This window comes from Nerophis ophidion, linkage group LG07 (genome assembly GCF_033978795.1).
Source record: "Nerophis ophidion isolate RoL-2023_Sa linkage group LG07, RoL_Noph_v1.0, whole genome shotgun sequence".
NCBI lineage: Eukaryota > Metazoa > Chordata > Actinopteri > Syngnathiformes > Syngnathidae > Nerophis > Nerophis ophidion.
In genome coordinates, this window is record NC_084617.1 from 39,750,159 (window position 1) to 39,772,229 (window position 22,071).

Sequence of the window (22,071 nt, forward strand, 5' to 3'; positions counted from 1 at the left end):
TTTATCCCAAAAAGTTATATTTTGGTTTCATCTGACCACATGACATTCTCCCAATTCTCTGCTGTAATATTTGGACATTGACACAGTTTTCTGTACAACACCCCAATGGATTTAAAATGAAACAATTAAGATGTGCTTTATGTCCAGACTTTGAGCTTTAATTTGATGGTATTTACATCCAAATTAGGTGAACGGTGTAGGAATTAAAACTCAATTTACATGTACCTTCCACCTTTTAAGGGACCAAAAGTAATTGGACAAACTAACATAGTCATGAATCAAATAGTTACTTTTTAATACTTTGTTACTAATACTTTGCAGTGAATGACAGCCTGAAGTCTGGAACCCATAGACATCACCAGACGCTGGGTTTCGTCCCTGGTGATGCTCTGCGGGGCCTCTGCTTCAGCTCTTTATATATATAAAATTATGCTCTGGGCCTGTTTTTTAATATATATATATATATATATATATATATATATATATATATATATATATATATATATATATATATTAAAAAACAGGCCCAGAGCATAATTTTGGTTATTGTGGCCAAACAGCTCAATTTTTGTTTCATCTGACCACAGAACTTTCCTCCAAAAGGTCTTATCTTTGTCCATGTGATGTCAGATGAAACAAAAATGTAACTGTTTGGCCACAAAACCCAGCAATATGTTTCGAGGAGAAAAGGTGAGGCCTATAATTTCCGGAACACCAACCCTACCGTCATGCATGGGGGTGGTAGTATTATGCTCTGGGCCTTTTTTGCTGCCACTTGAACTGGTGCTTTACAGAGAGTAAATGTGACAATGAAAATGGAGGATTACCTCCAAATTCTTCAGGACAACCAAAAATAATTAGCCCGGAGGTTATGTCCTGGGCACAGTTGGGTGTTCCAACAGGACAATGACCCCAAACACACAACAAAAGTGGTAATGGAATGGTTAAATCAGTCGAGAATTAAGGTTTTAAAATGGCCTTCCCAACGTTTAGATTTAAACGTGTGGACAATGCTGAAGAAACAAGTCCATATCAGAAAACCAACAAATTTAGCTGAACTGCACAAATTTTGTCCAGAGGAATGGCCAAAAATGTAACCAGATGCTTGTGGATGGCTACCAAAAGTTTCTTATTGCAGTGAAACTGCAATAAGAAACACACACATATATATATATATATACATATATATATATATATATATATATATATATATATATATATATATATATATATATATATATATATATATATATATATTATGGCTGGGCGATATGGCCTTTTTTTAATATCTAGATATTTTTAGGCCATATTGCAATACACGATGCCGATATTTTGCCTTAGCCTTGAATTAACACTTGATACATATAATCACAGCAGTATGATGATTCTGTGTGTCTACATTAAAACATTCTTGTTCCTACTGCATTAATATATGTTCATTTTAAACTTCCATGCTGAGAAGGGTATCACTACTGACAAAAACTGTGTTTATTTAACAGTTATTAAGCAGTGGCACAAACATTATTGTTATTTCCAAAACAGAAAGTGCAAGACTGTCAGAGACATTTTAAAACAAGCTATTAGTGCACTTTTGTGCATGACGTCACTAAAATGACATGTCAAAACAACACTAAATGAAAGTGCACTTTTTGTACAGAACGCCACTACAATAGTTTAAAACAAATAAAGTGCACTTTTGTGCATGATTTTGTGGGCATGTGGCACCGAATGGAGATGTTGAAATGCGGAGTACACACTCTTCATTTTCTAGCAGGTGACTTTTCAAATGATGCTTCATATTAGCAGTAATGGTGCTTTTTGTAGCCACGCTTTAGCACCACACTTGACAAATTACGTTTGACATATTCCCACTTGAAGCCAAACCACTGCCAGACGATGGGGCCCTTGCTGTTTTTCTTTGGAATTAATTATTCTTTCATTTGTTACCAGATTCTCACCTTCTTTCTCTTGTGTTACCACTCGCACGGCTCCGTAGCATCACAGTTAACGTTACCCATGCTGCTACCTTTCTTCTCCGCGAGGGCGTTTATTTATGTGACGTATGTAAGAAGGTGCGCTTGCTGTCTGTGAAAAGGAGAGATAAGAAAGAGTGGGAAGAGCCTGTAGTGTAATGCCCGCAACTAAAAGCAACTGCGTGAGAACGTATACTTGAATATCACAATATAGTCATTTTCTATATCGCACAGAGACAAACCCACGATATGTCAAGTATATCAATATATTGCCCAGCCCTAATATATACACACATATATATATATATATTACACACCAGCCGTCAGGTAATTTTTTTCTCTGTTTACTCAGTTGTGGTACTCAGTTGTAATACATGTTAACACCACTTGTGGCAGTGATGACAATATCAAACAGTCTGGAGCTGAGGTCATAAAAAAATGTGTTCAGTGCAAAAATCACGACTAAAGTGGTTGAAGCTTTATTTTTTTGTAACTTTAAACATATATTTAATAGACAGTTTATTTAAGTAATTTACATTATTATTCATTATTAATTTAGTTTGAATGTTTTTATTTCAACCCTGTGCAATTATATGTTAATTTATTTTTCATCAGTTTTTATAAGTCCCATCATTTTACAGTATATTAAATGAGGATTTTTTTTTGTAATCAGCCTAACATAAACCTTGATAATAATTAATGAAATTAACACACGCTTTCATATCATTTAACTATGTTGTAAACTTGTTAAATTGTAAGTAGGTGAGATATAAATATTGGATGTGATTAAAATCAAGAGTAAGATTACTAATTCAGTGGTCCTATTTCAGTGAAAAAGTTGGGCCTCAAGGTCAAAAAGGTATATACCCATGGTATAGTTTAGTCACTTTTTTTTCAAAGAAAGTTTATAAAGCGAGCAGTGGTCTCAACTCTCCATCACTGACTTTGCCCTGTGATTGACAGACGATCAGTCCAGGTTGCAGTTGGATAATTTACCCTGCAAACTTTTCAACCTCACATTGTTGCAGGATTTTCTGCCAACGGCTATGAACTCTACACATGCCGTACATGATTATGCACAGCATAGATGGAAACGATGATTGTGGGATAATTCCTTTTGCCTTTTTGAACCTTTGCTGCACCTAAATAGGGAAGCTGTTGTTGTGTAAACATGAACTTTGTTCAAATCAGCACCTCGGACAGTGGTTGAACAGGAACGTCAGGGAAGATGTGGACTGTGATAGAGGTGTCTTTCATGAAACAATATGTTTATTACAATATAGTGATTGTAGTTGGCTAGAGTAAAGAAGTGCAATGTATCATATTGAGATCCCAGATTTGTCATCTGTTTCTTTTGTTTTAGCTTGGTCTGGGCTGATAAATGTTTTCTCTACCACATATTGACTTACTACTACTGTATTTTCCAGACTATAAGGGGCACTTAAAATCCTTTTGTTAGTCTCAAAACTCGACAGTGCGCCTTAAAACCCGGTGCGCTTAATTTTTCAGAATAATCCTTATTTTGCTTACTGACCTCGAAGCAATTTTATTTGGTACATGGTGTAATGATTAGTGTGACCAGTAGATGGCAGTCAAATATAAGAGTTATGTGTAGACTGCAATATGATGGCAATATGACTCAAATAAACGACACCAACATTTTATATGTTCCATTGAAAATATAAAACATTAAACACAGCGCTCAAAAATCTATCAAAATGTTTTAGTACGACTTTGGTAAGCTACAAAGCCGCACCGCTTGACGGATTGTTGGCGCAATATACATAACACTATTATTATGGTGTGTGTGTATCAGATAAGACATAATATCTGGCATTGTGTTTCACAATTTTATGCAAAAGTAGCTTTTCTTACCTTCTGGTAAAATCAAATTGAACACTTAAAAATACCTTTAAAATAAGGAATATGTAAGAAATGCTTAATAAAGTGTAACAAAATAGTGCAAAGTGTGAAAATTTAAACAAAGAGAAGCCTAAGAACTATTTTCTGCCGGTTTATTGCCAAGAAGTTAAAAAAAAAAAAAGTTATCGAACGTTTCATCAAAGGCATTTTCATTTATTTATATCATCAATATACTGTCTGTTGTGATATGTATTAATATTGTTTTCTCTCCCAACCCTAGCGGTTGCTGTTAGGCAATATTTCATATTTCTTCTTCAAGATGACCCCAATAAAACATAGTGCAAGGTGTCCAAACTTTTTGACTTGGGGGCCCGGATTGGGCTAAAAGCCGACTGCATTTAAAGTATATATATATATATATATATATATATATATATATATATATATATATATATATATATATTAGCAGGGAGCAGGAAGGGAGAGAGGGTACAGACTTGACTGTGAGAGAAAGCTTTTGTTACAAACAGATGATCAATAAATCCCTGTTAAAACCTGCACGCTTGGATCCTGTGCCGTGTCTGACAGTGGGACTGCGAGGACGCAACGTCCATATATATATATATATATATATATATATATATATATATATATATATATATATATATATGTATGTATGTATATATGTATATATATGTATGTATATATGTATGTATATATGTATATATATGTATGTATATATGTATATATATATGTATGTGTATATGTGTATATATATGTATGTATATATGTGTATATATATGTATGTATATATGTATATATATATATGTATGTATATATGTATATATATATGTATGTATGTATGTATATATATATGTATATATATATCCATCCATCCATCCATCATCTTCCGCTTATCCGAGGTCGGGTCGCGGGGGCAGCAGCCTAAGCAGGGAAGCCCAGACTTCCCTATCTCCAGCCACTTCGTCTAGGTCTTCCCGGGGGATCCCGAGGCGTTCCCAGGCCAGCCGGGAGACATAGTCTTTCCAACGTGTCCTGGGTCTTCCCCGTGGCCTCCTACCAGCTGGACGTGCCCTAAACACATCCCTAGGGAGGCGTTCGGGTGGCATCCTGACCAGATGCCCGAACCACCTCATCTGGCTCCTCTCGATGTGGAGGAGCAGCGGCTTTACGTTGAGCTCCTCCCGGATGGCAGAGCTTCTCACCCTATCTCTAAGGGAGAGCCCCGCCACCCGGCGGAGGAAACTCATTTCGGCCGCTTGTACCCGTGATCTTATCCTTTCGGTCATGACCCAAAGCTCATGACCATAGGTGAGGATGGGAATGTAGATCGACCGGTAAATTGAGAGCTTTGCCTTCCGGCTCAGCTCCTTCTTCACCACAACGGATCGATACAACGTCCGCATTACTGAAGACGCCGCACCGATCCGCCTGTCGATCTCACGATCCACTCTTCCCCCACTCGTGAACAAGACTCCTAGGTACTTGAACTCCTCCACTTGGGGCAGGGTCTCCTCCCCAACCCGGAGATGGCACTCCACCCTTTTCCGGGCGAGAACCATGGACTCGGACTTGGAGGTGCTGATTCTCATTCCGGTCGCTTCACACTCGGCTGCGAACCGATCCAGTGAGAGCTGAAGATCCCGGCCAGATGAAGCCATCAGGACTACATCATCCGCAAAAAGCAGAGACCTAATCCCGTGGCCACCAAACCGGAACCCCTCAACGCCTTGGCTGCGCCTAGAAATTCTGTCCATAAAAGTTATGAACAGAATCGGTGACAAAGGACAGCCTTGGCGGAGTCCAACCTTCACTGGAAACGTGTCCGACTTACTGCCAGCAATGCGGACCAAGCTCTGACACTGATCATACAGGGAGCGGACTGCCACAATAAGACATTCCGATACCCCATACTCTCTGAGCACTCCCCACAGGACTTCCCGAGGGACACGGTCGAATGCCTTCTCCAAGTCCACAAAGCACATGTAGACTGGTTGGGCAAACTCCCATGCACCCTCAAGAACCCTGCCGAGAGTATAGAGCTGGTCCACAGTTCCACGACCAGGACGAAAACCACACTGTTCCTCCTGAATCCGAGGTTCGACTATCCGGCGAAGCCTCCTCTCCAGTACACCTGAATAAACCTTACCGGGAAGGCTGAGGAGTGTGATCCCACGATAGTTGGAACACACCCTCCGGTCCCCCTTCTTAAAGAGAGGGACCACCACCCCGGTCTGCCAATCCAGAGGTACCGCCCCCGATGTCCACGCGATGCTGCAGAGTCTTGTCAACCAAGACAGCCCCACAGCATCCAGAGCCTTAAGGAACTCCGGGCGGATCTCATCCACCCCCGGGGCCTTGCCGCCGAGGAGCTTTTTAACTACCTCAGCGACCTCAGCCCCAGAAATAGGAGAGTCCACTACAGATTCCCCAGGCACCGCTTCCTCAAAGAAAGACGTGTTGGTGGGATTGAGGAGGTCTTCGAAGTATTCCCTCCACCGATCCACAACATCCGCAGTCGAAGTCAGCAGAACACCATCCGCACCATACACGGTGTTGATAGTGCACTGCTTCCCCTTCCTGAGGCGCCGTATGGTGGTCCAGAATCGCTTCGAAGCCGTCCGGAAGTCGTTTTCCATGGCTTCCCCGAACTCTTCCCATGTCCGAGTTTTTGCCTCCGCGACCGCTAAAGCTGCACACCGCTTGGCCCGTCGGTACCCGTCCACTGCCTCCGGAGTCCTATGAGCCAAAAGAACCCGATAGGACTCCTTCTTCAGCTTGACGGCATCCCTCACTGCTGGTGTCCACCAACGGGTTCTGGGATTACCGCCACGACAGGCACCAACAACCTTGCGGCCACAGCTCCAATCAGCCGCCTCGACAATAGAGGTTCGGAACATGGTCCACTCGGACTCAATGTCCCGCACCTCCCTCGTGACATGTTCAAAGTTCTCCCGGAGGTGTGAATTGAAACTCTCTCTGACAGGAGACTCTGCCAGACGTTCCCAGCAGACCCTCACAATGCGCTTGGGCCTGCCAGGTCTGTCCGGCATCCTCCCCCACCATCGCAGCCAACTCACCACCAGGTGGTGATCGGTAGAAAGCTCCGCCCCTCTCTTCACCCGAGTGTCCAAAACATAAGGCCGCAAATCCGATGACACAACTACAAAGTCGATCATGGAACTGCGGCCTAGGGTGTCCTGGTGCCAAGTGCACATATGGACACCCTTATGTTTGAACATGGTGTTTGTTATCGACAAACTGTGACGAGCACAAAAGTCCAATAACAAAACACCACTCGGGTTTAGATCCGGGCGACCATTCTTCCCAATCACGCCTCTCCAGGTTTCACTGTCGTTGCCAACATGAGCGTTGAAGTCTCCCAGTAGGACAAGGGAATCACCCGGAGGAGCACTTTCCAATACTCCCTCGAGTGTTCCCAAAAAGGGTGGGTATTCTGAACTGCTGTTTGGTGCGTAAGCACAAACAACAGTCAGGACCCGTCCCCCCACCCGAAGGCGAAGGGAAGCTACCCTCTCGTCCACTGGGTTGAACTCAAACGTACAGGCTTTGAGCCAGGGGGCAACCAGAATTGCCACCCAAGCCCGTCGCCTCTCACTGCCGGCAACGCCAGAGTGGAAGAGGGTCCAGTCCCTCTCGAGAGAACTGGTTCCAGAGCCCTTGCTGTGCGTCGAGGTGAGTCCGACTATATCCAGCCGGAACTTCTCTACCACGCGCACTAGCTAAGGCTCCTTCCCCCCCAGTGAGGTGACGTTCCACGTCCCAAGAGCTAGCTTCTGTAGCCGAGGATCGGACCGCCAAGTGCCCTGCCTTCGGCTGCCGCCCAGCTCACAATGCACCCGACCTCTATGGCCCCTCCTATGAGTGGTGAGCCCATTGGAGGGATGACCCACGTTGCCTCTTCGGGCTGTGCCCGGCCGGGCCCCATGGAAACAGGCCCGACCACCAGGCGCTCGCCATCGTGCCCCAACTCCGGGCCTGGCTCCAGAGCGGGGCCCCGGTGACCCACGTCCGGGCGAGGGAAATCTGGGTTCATTTCGTTGTAATTCCATAGAAGTCTTTGAGCTGCTCTTTGTCTGATCACTCACCTAGGACCTGTTTGTCTTGGGAGACCCTACCAGGGGGCATGAAAACCCCCAGACAATATGTGTATGCATATATATATATATATATAAATATATGTATATATATATGTATATATATATATATATGTGTATGCATATATATATATATATATATAAATATGTGTATATATATATGTATATATATATATATATGTGTATATATATATGTGTGTGTGTATATATATATATATGTATATATATATATATATGTGTGTGTATATATATATATATATATGTAAATATATATATATATATATATATATATATATATATATATATATATATATATAAACCATCCCAAGCGGAGGCGGATCAGCAGCGCAGGGATGTCCCAAGCCGATACACAGGCAAGCGGTCCATCCTGGGTCCCGACTCTGGGCAGCCAGTACGTCATCCATGGCCATCGGACCGGACCCCCTCCACAAGGGAGAGTGGGACATAGGAGTAAAAGAAAAGAAATGGCAGATCAACTGGTGTAAAAAGGGAGTCTATTTAAAGGCTAGATTATACAAATGAGTTTTAAGGTGAGATTTAAATGCTTTTACTGAGGTGGCATCTCGAACTGTTACCGGGAGGGCATTCCAGAGTACTGGAGCCCGAATGGAAAACGCTCTATAGCCCGCAGACTTTTTTTGGGTTTTGGGAATCACTAATAAGCCGGAGTCCTTTGAACGCAGATTTCTTGCTGGGAATTATGGTACAATACAATCGGCAAGATAGGCTGGAGCTAGACCGTGTAGTATTTTCTACGTAAGTAGTAAAACGTTAAAGTCACATCTTAAGTGCACAGGAAGCCAGTGCAGGTGAGCCAGTATAGGCATAATGTGATCAAACTTTCTTGTTCTTGTCAAAAGTCTTGCAGCCGCATTTTGTACCAACTGTAATCTTTTAATGCTGGACATGGGGAGTCCCGAAAATAATACGTTACAGTAATCGAGGCGAGACGTAACAGAAGCATGGATAATGATCTCAGCGTCTTTAGTGGACAGAATGGAGCGTATTTTAGCGATATTACGGAGATGAAAGAAGGCCGTTTTAGTAACGCTTTTAATGTGTGCCTCAAAGGAGAGAGTTGGGTCGAAGATAATACCCAGATTCTTTACAGAGTCACCTTGTTTAATTGTTTGGTTGTCAAATGTTAAAGTTGTATTATTAAATAGAGGTCGGTGTCTAGCAGGACCGATAATCAGCATTTCCGTTTTTTTGGCGTTGATTTGCAAAAAGTTAGCGGACATCCGTTGTTTAATTTCATTAAGACACGCCTCTAGCTGACCACAATCCGGCGTGTTGGTCAGCTTTAGAGGCATGTAGAGTTGGGTGTCATCAGCATAACAGTGAACGCTAACATCATATTTGCGTATGATGTCACCTAGCGGCAGCATGTATATGCTGAAGAGTGCAGGGCCAAGGACCGAACCCTGGGGAACTCCACACGTTACCTTAACGTAGTCCGAGGTCACATTGTTATGGGAGACGCACTGCACCCTATCAGTAAGATAAGAGTTAAACCAAGACAAGGCTAAGTCTGACATACCATTTCGTGTTTTGATACGTTCTAATAAAATATTATGACCGACTGTATCGAAAGCAGCGCTAAGATCGAGGAGCAGCAATATAGATGACGCATCACAGTCCATCGTTAGCAATAGATCATTAGTAATATTTGCGAGGGCTGTCTACGTAGAGTGATTTGCCCTGAAACCGGATTGAAAGGTTTCACATAGATTGTTAAACGCTAAGTGTTCATTTAGCTCCTCTGCAACAATTTTTTTCGAGGATTTTCGAAATAAAGGGAAGGTGAGACACTGGTCGGTAGTTTCCCATGAGGTCAGGATCGAGGTTAAGTCTTTTAAGGAGAGGATGAATAACCGCCTTTTTTAATGCTAGGGGAACAGTGCCAGAGGAAAGTGACAAGTTTATAATATTTAGCACTGATGGACCTAATAATACAAAGAGCTCTTTGATAAGTTTCCCAGGAAGAGGGTCAAGTAAACATGTTGTTTGTTTTATTCCATTTACGCGTTGTAACAATTCCTCTAATGTTATTTCCTCAAAACAAGAGAAACTATTTTGGAGGGCAGTATCCGCCGTATATACAATCATATCTGTATTAATAGAACCCAGTTGTAGCTGGGACGCATTGTCTTTAATCGCCTTTCTAATTACTTCAATTTTCTTATGAAAGAATTGCATAAAGTCATCTGCTGAGTGGGTGGAGCTACTGGAAGGGGTCCTTTGTTGGGTTAGCGATGCTACCGTGTTAAACAAAAATTTAGGATAATTTTTATTAAGGTGGATGAGATTTGAGTAATATTTAGCTTAAGCTAAGGTAAGCATGCGTTTATCAGTTGTTAAACTACCTGCTTGGTGGTGCACCTCAAGTTTAGTCGTGCGCCATTTGCCATTTCTACATAATAATTTCTGAGCTTTAGTTTCTTCTGTAAACCATGGGGTACGCTTTTTAGGATTCTTTTTTAACCTTAGCGGTGCTATGTTATCAATGGTTACGCGCAGGGCTTCGTTAAAGTTGTTAGTTAGGTTATCAGTAGAGCCCACATACTTTGTGAATATATATATATGTATATATGTATATATATATATATATATATATATATATATATATATATATATATATATATATATATATATATATATATATATATATATATATATATGTGTGTGTGTGTGTGTGTGTATATATATATATATCTATGTAAATTTATATATATCTATCTATGTAAATGTGTATATATGTATATGTGTATATATTAGGGGTGTAACGGTACGTGTATTTGTATTGAACCGTTTCGGTACAGAGGTTTCGGTTCGGTTCGGAGCTGTACCGAACGAGTTGACATGCTAGCAGCTAGCAGGTTAGGACAACATGTATAAGCCACAGCTGGAAGACGTTCCTGCCTCGTTAAAGATTTCCCGTTTGGGAACACTTTGGCTGCGCGATACAACAATGGAGGACGGAGGTTTGCTAAGATTGTTCAGCAGCTGCTTCTGACAACACGTCAAACATGTGTTGCACCTTTCCTGCTTCCAGCTCCCATAATGTCTCACTTGGGCGCACAACCCTTCACTCTAGCCGGCAGTTGGTCTCCACAGCTCCGCACTCCAGGGCAAAAGAGTCCGGCAATTAATTGCAAATCGTGGCTTTATTGCAGTCTTGCACACAGCCAATCCAACAAAACACCAGGCACTCCCCGCACTCACGCTACGCTCCCTCACCAGGCTCACTTCCCCACTATGACGTCACATGCTGTCCCATATTAAATGGCCACACACACACACACACACACACACACGCTACTCTCATTATACAGTGGTTTTCAACCTTTTTTAAGTGATGTACCCCCTGTGAACATTTGTTTAATTCAAGTACCCCCTAATCAGAGCAAATCATTTTTGGTTGAAAAAAAAGAGATAAAGAAGTAAAATACATTTAATCAGTTTCTGATTTATTAAATTGTATAACAGTGCAAAATGTTGCTCATTTGTAGTTGTCTTTCTTGAACTATTTGGAAAGAAAGATATAAAAATAACTAAAAACTTGTTGAAAAATAAACAAGTGATTCAATTAGAAAGAGTTCTACACATAGAAGTAATCTTCCACTTAAAGTGCCCTCTTTGGGGATTGTAATGGAGATCCATCTGGATTCATGAACTTAATTCTAAACATTTCTTCACAAAAAAAGAAATCTTTAACATCAATATTTATGTAAAATGTCTACAAAAACGGCGGGCGGTGTTGATGAACGTGGACCCCGACTTAAACAAGGTGAAAAACTTATTAGGGTGTTAGCATTCAGTGGTCAATTGTACGTAATATGTACTGTACTGTGCAATCTACTAATAAAAGTTTCAATCAATCAATCAAAAAAAGCACTTTATATGTAGAAACTAGGGGTGGGCAAATTAATGCGTTAATTACGAGTTAACTCATCAATCCATTAACGCCGACAATTATTTTAACGTGTATGTTGTTTACATGCTTTTATTTTGTTAACGCCTTTTCTTAACAAGATGACGACGCTCGGACGGGCTTTGGCGTCAATGGGCTCTTGGTAAAGATGGAACATTTGGCAAAAATACCGGACAATTCTGCAAATTTCATGGCTGGCTTACAGCGTGGTCACTCCGGGATCACTTACGACTTCCAGACAATTCTGGATGTGGATAGATCGGGCCGTTTTGGACTGAATGACGCGTGCTTGCTAGACCGGCTAGCTAGCATGGGAATACTTTGCCGGCTACATCCAGCGGCCTGTGAAGCAGCGGAGTATATGTGTTGTCTTTCTATTTATGAATAATGCAGACGAGGCGTGTTGGCTGAGTTCTTAACGTTTACTTTCAGAGCGTGCATATCACAACATACAAGATGCCGTCATGGCGACACAACCTATACCGGGCTACCGCGCATGCTCGTCACTTCTGTTGCATGCTGGGTAGGGTAGTTCTTTAATTCCCTGGCTCATAACATCATAGTATAGTACCATGTATATGATGCGTTCAGTTTATCAAAGCACCAGGCAAACAATCGGAAAATTCCCGTTATATCAATTCCTAGATATGGTCGTAATTATTTTGAGTGCACTACGCATAATAAACACAACATTATTTATATTGCTACTACGGATAATTTGATAAAAAAAATTCCCTAAAACAGCCCACTACCTATAATATAGGTTTTTTAAACATAAGATCCCTGATAAAAAAAAAAAGTTTCTGCTGTTACCTCAGAAATTGCCTGTTCGGATGTTATGATTGTGGCTCAGAGATTTGTATGTAGATTATATTTACTTTCCATAACAAACAGGATAACTTAAATACCTTGGCAGTGGCTATAAGCTTGTATTTGCATTTTTTGAGTTGCGCCCGCCGCGACCCCAAAAGGGAATAAGCGGTAGGAAATGGATGGATGGAGTTGATTTTCATAAAATATACTATTTAACTGCTACTGTTTAACAAGTACTGATTTAAATTGTGTTTGCACAACAAATGTTTTTGCGCTTTTGTTCATAAGGGAAAATATTCCAATAAAGGTGCACTACACACTACTTTTGAATTCTTTATTGGGCTTTGCATATACAATGCAGTTAATCACGATTCATCGGAGAAATAGTGCGATTAACTTCGATTAAATTTTTTAATCATTGCCCAGCCCTAGTAGAAACGTTTTGTTAAGAAACCATTCTGAGCCTTATCTTATTTTTTATTTTTTATATTTGTTATACATGTATTAACCCTGGCAATGGACCCTGTGTGTAAATGTATGTTATGCCATTGTTTACAAATTTGGTAAATAAATAACCAAAACATTTATATTTTGTTATCTACTGTACCGAAAATTAACCGAACCGTGACCTCTGAACAGAGGTATGTACCGAACCGAAATTTTTGTGTACCGTTACACCCCTAGTATATATATATATGTATATGTGTGTGTATATATATATATATATATATATATATATATATATATATATATATATATATATATATGTGTATATATATATGTATATATATATATTTATATGTATATATATATATATTTATATGTATATTATTTATATGTATATATACATATATTTATATGTTTATTATATATATATATATATATATATTGTATATATATATATATATATATATATAAAGGGACAAGGGGTAGGAAATGGATGGATGAAAATATAATTAATATAATTGGATATTAAGATAATGTGAAAGTTCGACTTCTATCTTGTTTGCTTCCGCGACAACCTCCTTTAAAGTTGTGTAATCAATCAGAAATATCAAGCAGCTAAAATGTGCCAAACATGGGTTAGTGTGGAGAGTGTTTTGCATTTTTCCCCATATGTAAAGAATTTAAATGGGTGTAATTTTGTATTATTTTTTTAATGGTCTTTTCACGTTTTTTTTTATAATGTCCACAAAGTGAGCAGGTTGTGTTATGTGTGACCATGTCTGTTGATATGTTGTGTTCTTTTGAGTTATTTTTATTTGATTAGTTTTTGTAATTACAAACCCCGTTTCCATATTAGTTGGGGAATTGTGTTGGATGTAAATATAAACGGAATATTATAATTTGCAAATAATTTTTAACCCATATTCAGTTGAATATTCTACAAAGACAAGATACTTGATAAGATACTTTTTTTTTGTGCAAATAATCATTAACTTTAGAATTTGATGCCAGCAACACGTGACAAAGAAGTTGGGAAAGGTGGCAATAAATACTGACAAAGTTGAGAATTGCTTATCAAACACTTATTTGGAACATCCCACAGGTGTGTAGGCTTATTGGGAACAGTTGGGTGCCATGATTGGGTATAAAAGCAGCTTCCATGAAATGCTGAGTAATTCACAAACAAGGATGGAGCGAGGGTCACCAATTTGTAAGCAATTTGTCGAACAGTTTTGGAACAACATTTCTCAACGAGCTATTGCAAGGAATTTAGGGATTTTACCATCTACGGTCCGGTAAATCATCAAGAGGTTCAGAAAATCTGGAGAAATTACTGCACGTAAGCGATGATATTACAGACCTTTGATCACTCAGGTTGTACTGCATCAAAAACCGACATCAGTGTGTAAAGGATATCACCACATGGGCTCAGGAACACTTCATAAAACCACTTTTAGTAACTACAGTTGGTTGCTACATCTGTAAGTGCAGGTGAAACTCTGCTATGCGAAGCAAATCCCATTTATCAACAACACCAAGGAACGCCGCTGGCTTCGCAGGGCCCGAGCTCATCTAAGATGTACTGATGCAAAGTGGAAAAGTGTTCTGTGGTCTGACGAGTCCACATTTCAAATTATATTTGGAAAATGTGGACGTGGTGTCCTTTGGAACAAAGAGGAAAATAACCATCCGGATTGTTATAGGCGCAAAGTTCAAAAGCCAGCATCTGTGATGGTATGGGGCTGCATTAGTGCCCAAGGCATGGGTAACTTACATATCTGTGAAGGCACCATTAATGCTGAATGGTCCATACAGGTTTTGGAGCAACATATGTTGTCATCCAAGCAACGTTATCATGGACGCCCCTGCTTATTTCAGCGAGACAATACCAAGCCACGTGTTACAACAGCGTGGCTTCGTAGTAAAAGAGTGCGGGTACTTTCCTGGCCTGCCTGCAGTCCAGACCTGTCTCTCATCGAAAATGTGTGGCACATTATGAAGCGTAAAATAAGACAGCGGATACCTCGGACTGTTGAACGACTGAAGCTCTACATAAAACAAGAATGAGAAAGAATTCCACTTTCAAATCTTCAACAATTAGTTTCCTCAGTTCCCAAACGTTTATTGAGTGTTGTTAAAAGAAAAGGTGATATAACACAGTGGTGAACATGCCCTTTCCCAACTACTTTGGCACATGTTGCAGCCATGAAATTCTATGTCTAATTATTATTTGCAAAAAAAAAATAAAGTTTATGAGTTTGAACATCAAATATCTTGTCTTTGTAGTGCATTCAACTGAATATGGGTTGAAAAGGATTTGCAAATCATTGTATTCTGTTTGTATTTACATCTAACACAATTTCCCCCCTCATATGGAAACAGGGTTTGTATTATTATTTTTTGCACCATGACTCGGGAAGGTTGTTTGTATTGGATCATACAAATAAATGCTTTGCCTATTTCTATTCAGAACATAATTAAAGGTCATTGACCTGAGCAACTCACTTTGTCCACTGGCTGTCAACGCTTTTTTTAAAAATTGATCTCAACTCTGTACACTGCTGCTGGAATTTTAATTTTAATTTTCCTGAAGGAACTCTCCTGAAGGAATCAATAAAGTACTATCTATCTATCTATCTATCTATCTATATATTTATATATCTATCTATCTATCTATCTATCTATCTATCTATCTATCTATCTATCTATCTATCTATCTATCTATCTATCTATCTATCTATCTATCTATCTCTCTCTCTCTCTCTCTCTCTCTCTCTCTCTATCTATCTATCTATCTATCTATCTATCTATCTATCTATCTATCTATCTATCTATCTATCCATCCATCCATCCATCCATCCATCCATCCATCCATCCATCCATCCATCCATCCATCCATCCATCCATCCATCCATCCATCCATCCATCCATCCATCCATCCATCCATCCATCCATCCATCCATCCATCCATCCATCCATCCATCCATCCATCCATCCATCCATCCATCCATCCATCCATCCATCCATCCATCCATCCATCCATCCATCCATCCATCCATCCATCCATCCATCCATCCATCCATCCATCCATCTATAATAGCACCATTAAAACTTGACTTTTAAAATGATCGCAATCTCCTTGTGTGTACGATTCCTTAATAAACTCATGAAAATAAGACGTCGGCAGCCCCCTGATCTACTGTCCTAATGCCTACTGCAGAGTCGAGTAGAAGCCTTCCCCAATGTTGCAGAAACAGTGTAATTCACCAAACACAATCACATTGACCGAGGCGCTAAGCTAATGCAATTTCCTTCCAGACTCGCTACGTTCAATATCAAATGACCTTGAATGTGCTTGCCCGTTTGTCTGCAGAACGTAACAACGAGCAGCTGCCAGCATGAAAAACAAGGTCATGTGTGCGCAGGCCGGAAGAAATTTGCCTGAGGAAAGTAACATGTTTAGATCGCCCATATGGACGGAGCCAGTGAGATTCAGCAAGTGGTTAAGAATGCACAGGTCTGCATAATCCAATGGAGGTAGAAATGTTGCATGAATCTGGTATTTCTTTGCCCACTGCAAGCTACAGGATTACGTCCTTAATTGTCATTTAGCAGTAAGCTTTGTACCATTTCAATAGGACCTAAGAGCTGTAATACTTTGTGGTGAATTATTAACTCATTTTGGTAACCGTTTAGTGACAGTTCCTTGTCGGTGATCCCTATGTAGACATTTTCAGCCTATTTAGAAACTTGCCGGCAAACCCTGAGCTCCCTTTATAGCGGCCTGGACCACAGGAGGCTAATTTAAGTAAGGAATTAAATACAGTTGTGCATCACTCTTGATGCCACATAATTATCCAGTACAAATTAGCATGTTATGTGATTGTTGTGTTCCAATAGGGGATAAGGACTATAGTATGCGTGGCGCAGTGGGAGAGTGGCCGCGCGTAACCCGAGGGTCCCTGGTTCAATCCCCACCTGGTACCAACCTCGTCACGTCCGTTGTGTCTTGAGCAAGACACTTTACCCTTGCTCCTGATGGGTGCTGGTTAGCGCCTTGCATGTCAGCTCCCTCCATCATTGTGTACATGTGTGAGTGAATGGGTAAATGTGGAAGTAGTATCAAAGCGCTTTGAGTACCTTGAAGGTAGAAAAGCGCTATACAAGTACAACCCATTTACCATTTATTCATTTACAGATGGTGTTTGGCTCGAGGGTAACTGACTGCCCCCTTGCTATGCTGAGGTAATCATTTCTTTACATGGAAGTCTGCCTGTGAACAGTTGGCATAACCATTGAAGGCAATGGTGCATGGGCCTTCTGATCTAGAAAGAATATGTTTCTAATTATACATTAGAACCAGTTGGCTGTTATGTCTGCTCAGGTGAACAGCATCCATGTCTTTGTTATGCTGAATAAGGATGGCCGTAAAAATCAGTTAGCCAATCACTCGTTAGGAATTCTGCTAATTGTGTGAAATTAATGACATCTTGAAGCAATTGAGGGCACTACTTAGCCAGTTAATGTTCTGAAGAAAAGCAACATGACTCCTTCTAGGGTTGTACATTATACCGGTACTAGTATAGTATGGCGGTACTAATGAATCAAAAACGGTACGTCGTGACATTGATGGTTTTACGAACAGAGAAGTATGTTCGGCAGCGCACAATCACAAAGTACTTCCAAGCAGACAGTGTGTAGACAGAATAGGGAGAACAGACGCATTTTGGCCAAAAACGAACGATTAAGGTGAGCGGCTAACGTCCATCTACAATCAACATTGTTTTAGCTATTTCTAAATCACTAATCCTCGCCTCCATGGCGACAAAGCAAATTTCTTGCAAGTATCATCCCTGCAGGACGAGCAATAGCTAAACATGCTTCACCACACACCCTAGGAGGATACAATAGCTCACCGGCTTCACAATGTAAACAAATGCCATGGGTGGATCTACACCTGATATCCACTGTAATGATACCAAGTAGCAGAGCATATCTAGTCGATACTAATATGATTACATCAATATTTGTTGTTGTCACAAAAATTTTGTCTTTTAAAAAAATACACATATATATTATATTCATAATCTCAGAAAATACGTCCTGGACACACATGAACTTAAATTATGACCAATGTATGACCCTTGGTATCGGATCGATGCCTAAATTTGTGCTATCATCCAAAACTAAAGTAAAGTATCCAACAGAAGAACAAGTGATTATTACATATTAACAGAAGTGTGATAGGCACCAGCGCCCCCCGCGATCCCAAAGGGAATAAGCGGTAGAAAATGGATGGATGGATGGATAGATAGAACGTGTTACAACAGAAAATATGCAGATATTAACAGTAAATGAACAAATGGATTATTAATAAATTTTTGCATGTTGTCCTTCATAATTGTGACAAAATAATGAAATGAGAAATGACACAATATGTTACTGCATACGTTGGCAGACTAATTAGGAGCCTTTGTTTTCTTACTTACTATTAAACGACACGTTGTCTAGTATGTTCACTATTTTATTTAAGGACAAAATTGCAATAAGAAACATATGTTTAATGTACCATAAGATTTTTTGTTAAAATAAAGCCAATTTTTGTGGTCCCCCTTATTTATAAAAGTAACTAATGTTGATTTTGGTACCGGTAACTTTACCAAAACATTGGTATTGAGACAACCCTAACTCCTACTATGGCAAGTTGCGCAATATCCATGTAAAGCTCCACGACTGTTGCATTATGGAAACAGGAGTCCAGAACATTTACAGAGAGTTTCTCCCAATATAACAATTTTAAATGTATGGTTTATGGTTAAAGTTTATTTCAAACATGCATGCAGTTACAACATGATGCGTCACTTTTCAACATGTTCGAAAAGGAGTAAGAAGAAGCAGCGCTTATTTATTCCTACCCCTTTTCCATTTCATAGCGATTAGTAACACATTCGTTTCACTTCCTCTCCTCCACATGTACACATATTTACTCTATAAATAATAAAGAATACAGTTCTCCAAGGGGAAAAAAATAAAAAATTGTAATTTAGGTGAATAAGATCATCTATTTTTCAATAAGTTTCAAAATGTTAATCAGTTATTTTTCTTTGTACTTTATTTAACAGAGTTTGGACAGTCTCTTAAATTGGATCATATGTTTTAACCTTTTTGCTTAATCCATTCCATAATTTGATTCCACATACTGACATGTTAAAGGTTTTAAGTGTTGTACGTGTACACAAATGTTTCAATTTCCTCTGAGGTTGTATTTAGAAGAATTGTTGTACGTTATTTGGTAGCAGGTTATATATAATTTGCTTTGTACATAATTTTAGCTCTTTGCTAATGCACTAAATCGTTGAGTTTCAATATTTTAGATTCAATAAATAAAAGTTTTGTATGTTTTCTATATCCAAAATTATGTATTATTTTAACTGACCTTTTTTGTAACACAGTTGGTGAATAATGAGTGTACTTTTGTAGTTATTTATAGCGAGCAGTAGAAAATCTAAAGTACATTTTTTCTTCCAATACATATTTTGCTTTATTCATTATTGACATATGTCTTGCCACATTACGATGTATATTTTTATATAAACATTTCCGTTTACATTATCTTTTATTCCACCCAAACATTTGATTTATTTTACCCTTTCAATATCTACTCTGTCTGTTTGTATTTGTTTGATTTTCTTTTGTACAGTTAATGATTAGCATTATTTTAGTTTTACTAAGATTCAAATTTTATTTTTATTCATGCTTTATTTAACCAGGTAAAATCCCATTGAGATCAAATATCTCTTTTCCAAGGGAGACCTGGCCAAGAGGGCAGCAGCAAGGTTACATCAAACAAACACATAAAATATCAAATTAAAAACATTAAGACTTGCTCACATAACACATGTGCATACAGACAAGGTGATATCCTTTATACACTGATGTCCCTTTTTGATGCAGTACTGCCTGCGTATCATTGCGTACGTGCAGTGATTTCTCCAGATTTTCTGAACCTTTTGATGATATTACGGACCGTAAATGGTGAAATCCCTAAATTGTTTGCAATAGTTCATTGAGAAATGTTGTTCTTAAACTGTTGGACAATTTACTCACGCGTTTGTTCACAAAGTGGTGACCTTCCCCCATCCTTGTTTGTGAATGAAGTTTTTCATGTAAGCTGCTTTTATATACAATCATGGCACCCACCTCTTCCTAATTAGCCTGTTCACCCGTGGGATGTTCCAAATAAGTGTTTGATGAGCATTCCTCAACTTTGTCAGTCTTTTTTGCCACTTGTGTCAGCTTTTTTGAAACATTTTGTAGGCATCAAATTCCAAATGAGCTAATATTTGCAAAAAATAACATAGTTTTCCAGTTCGAACATTAAGTATCTTGTCTATGCAGTCTATTCAAATGTAAATAGGTTGAAAAGGATTTGCAAATCATTGTATTGTGTCAACTTAACTGATTTTGGGTGTTTTACTTTTGTGGTCTGTAACCTATTGCCTATAACCCAGCCTATCTCCTACTCAGTGGCCTAGTGGTTACAGTGTCCGCCCTGATATCGGTAGGTTGTGAGTTAAAATTCCGGCCGAGTCATACCAAAGACTATAAAAATGGGCCCATTACCTCCCTGCAAGGCACTCAGCATCATGGGTTGGAATTGGGGTTTAAATCACCAAAAATGGTTCCCGGGCGCGGCACCGCTGCTGCCCACTGCTCCCCTCACCTCCCAGGGGGTGAACAAGGGTGATGGGTCAAATGCAGAGGACAAATTTCACCACAATGTGACAATCATTGCTACTTTAACTTAACTTTAACTATAATTTTGGTTGGTTGAAAGACATTGTGGCCAGATGTGGGATGATGCTGTCACACAGAAAGTCAAAGTTCTTCCATTCCACTAATGTGTCTCTCCTTTTTCCCCTACAGGTGACCTATCTGGAGTTAAACTATGGAAAGCTCTCTGCACCCACCATTACTAGTCTCCAATCTTTGGACACAACCCCAAAAGCTTAGTTAGCGGCTGTGCTCCTCCCCTCTAGTTCTTTCCGACCAGGGGACAAAGAAAAGGAGTGTGCCTATCTAAGTCCTCCACACACGTGCAATTAATATAAAAAAAAAAAGTTTTTTGTTCCTGTGTGCGGAGTGAAACCATATCAACATGGATCTGGATTCATACTTGTGGATGGTCATTTTTGGCTTCATCATAGCCTTCATTTTGGCCTTTTCCGTGGGCGCCAATGACGTGGCGAACTCCTTCGGGACAGCGGTGGGGTCCGGCGTGGTAACGCTGAAGCAGGCCTGCATTCTCGCCTCCATATTCGAGACGCTGGGCTCTATGCTGCTGGGGGCCAAAGTGGGTGAGACCATCCGCAAAGGCATCATTGATGTCAATCTGTACAACGAGACGGTGCCTGTGCTCATGGCAGGAGAGGTCAGCGCTATGATCGGTAAGTTACGTCAGGTGCACCATGGATCCTTTCAGTACTCGGGCCAGACATTATTAGGCTGCGGTCTGCTGGATATTGAGACGTTTATATTGAGACGTTTCTGTCAGAGTACCACAACCAATCTTATTTAGTCATTCAGGGATTATATCGCTGCACTGTATCTCACAATTGCCTGAATAGGATAGGAGGTTGGGTTGTACGGTATACCGGTACTAGTATAGTATCGAGACTAATTAATCAAAAACGATCCTATACTCTGTTTGAAAACTACCCGGGCATAATGGCGTGTCGTCACATCGTGACATTGCTGGTTTTACGAGCAGAAGAGCATGTTCGGCAGCGCACGATCATGGAGTACTTACAAGCAGACCGAGTGTGTAGACAGAAAAGGGAGAACGGGCGCATTTTGGTATAAAAACTAAAGATAAAGGTGA

The 22,071-nt window shown here is 39.9% G+C and overlaps 1 protein-coding gene across 10 annotated transcripts in view; it reads left to right on the plus strand.

The window, feature by feature from the left end:
• The window catches only part of slc20a2 (solute carrier family 20 member 2), a 205,630-nt gene that overhangs the window by 102,787 nt on the left and 80,772 nt on the right, over positions 1-22,071 (plus strand). For 8 of the 10 annotated variants that reach the window (XR_009807494.1, XM_061906154.1, XM_061906151.1 and 5 more), the window contains one exon: positions 21,117-21,637. The exons of 1 other annotated variant lie outside the window; for it this stretch is intronic. Coding sequence is in view for 8 of the 9 variants with exons in the window: in XM_061906154.1 (XP_061762138.1) it covers positions 21,349-21,637 (289 nt within the window). In the remaining variant the exon portion in view is untranslated. Of the gene's footprint in view, positions 1-17,388; positions 17,436-21,116; positions 21,638-22,071 lie in introns of all 10 variants that reach the window. One more of the 10 variants, XM_061906152.1, reaches the window with a different exon arrangement.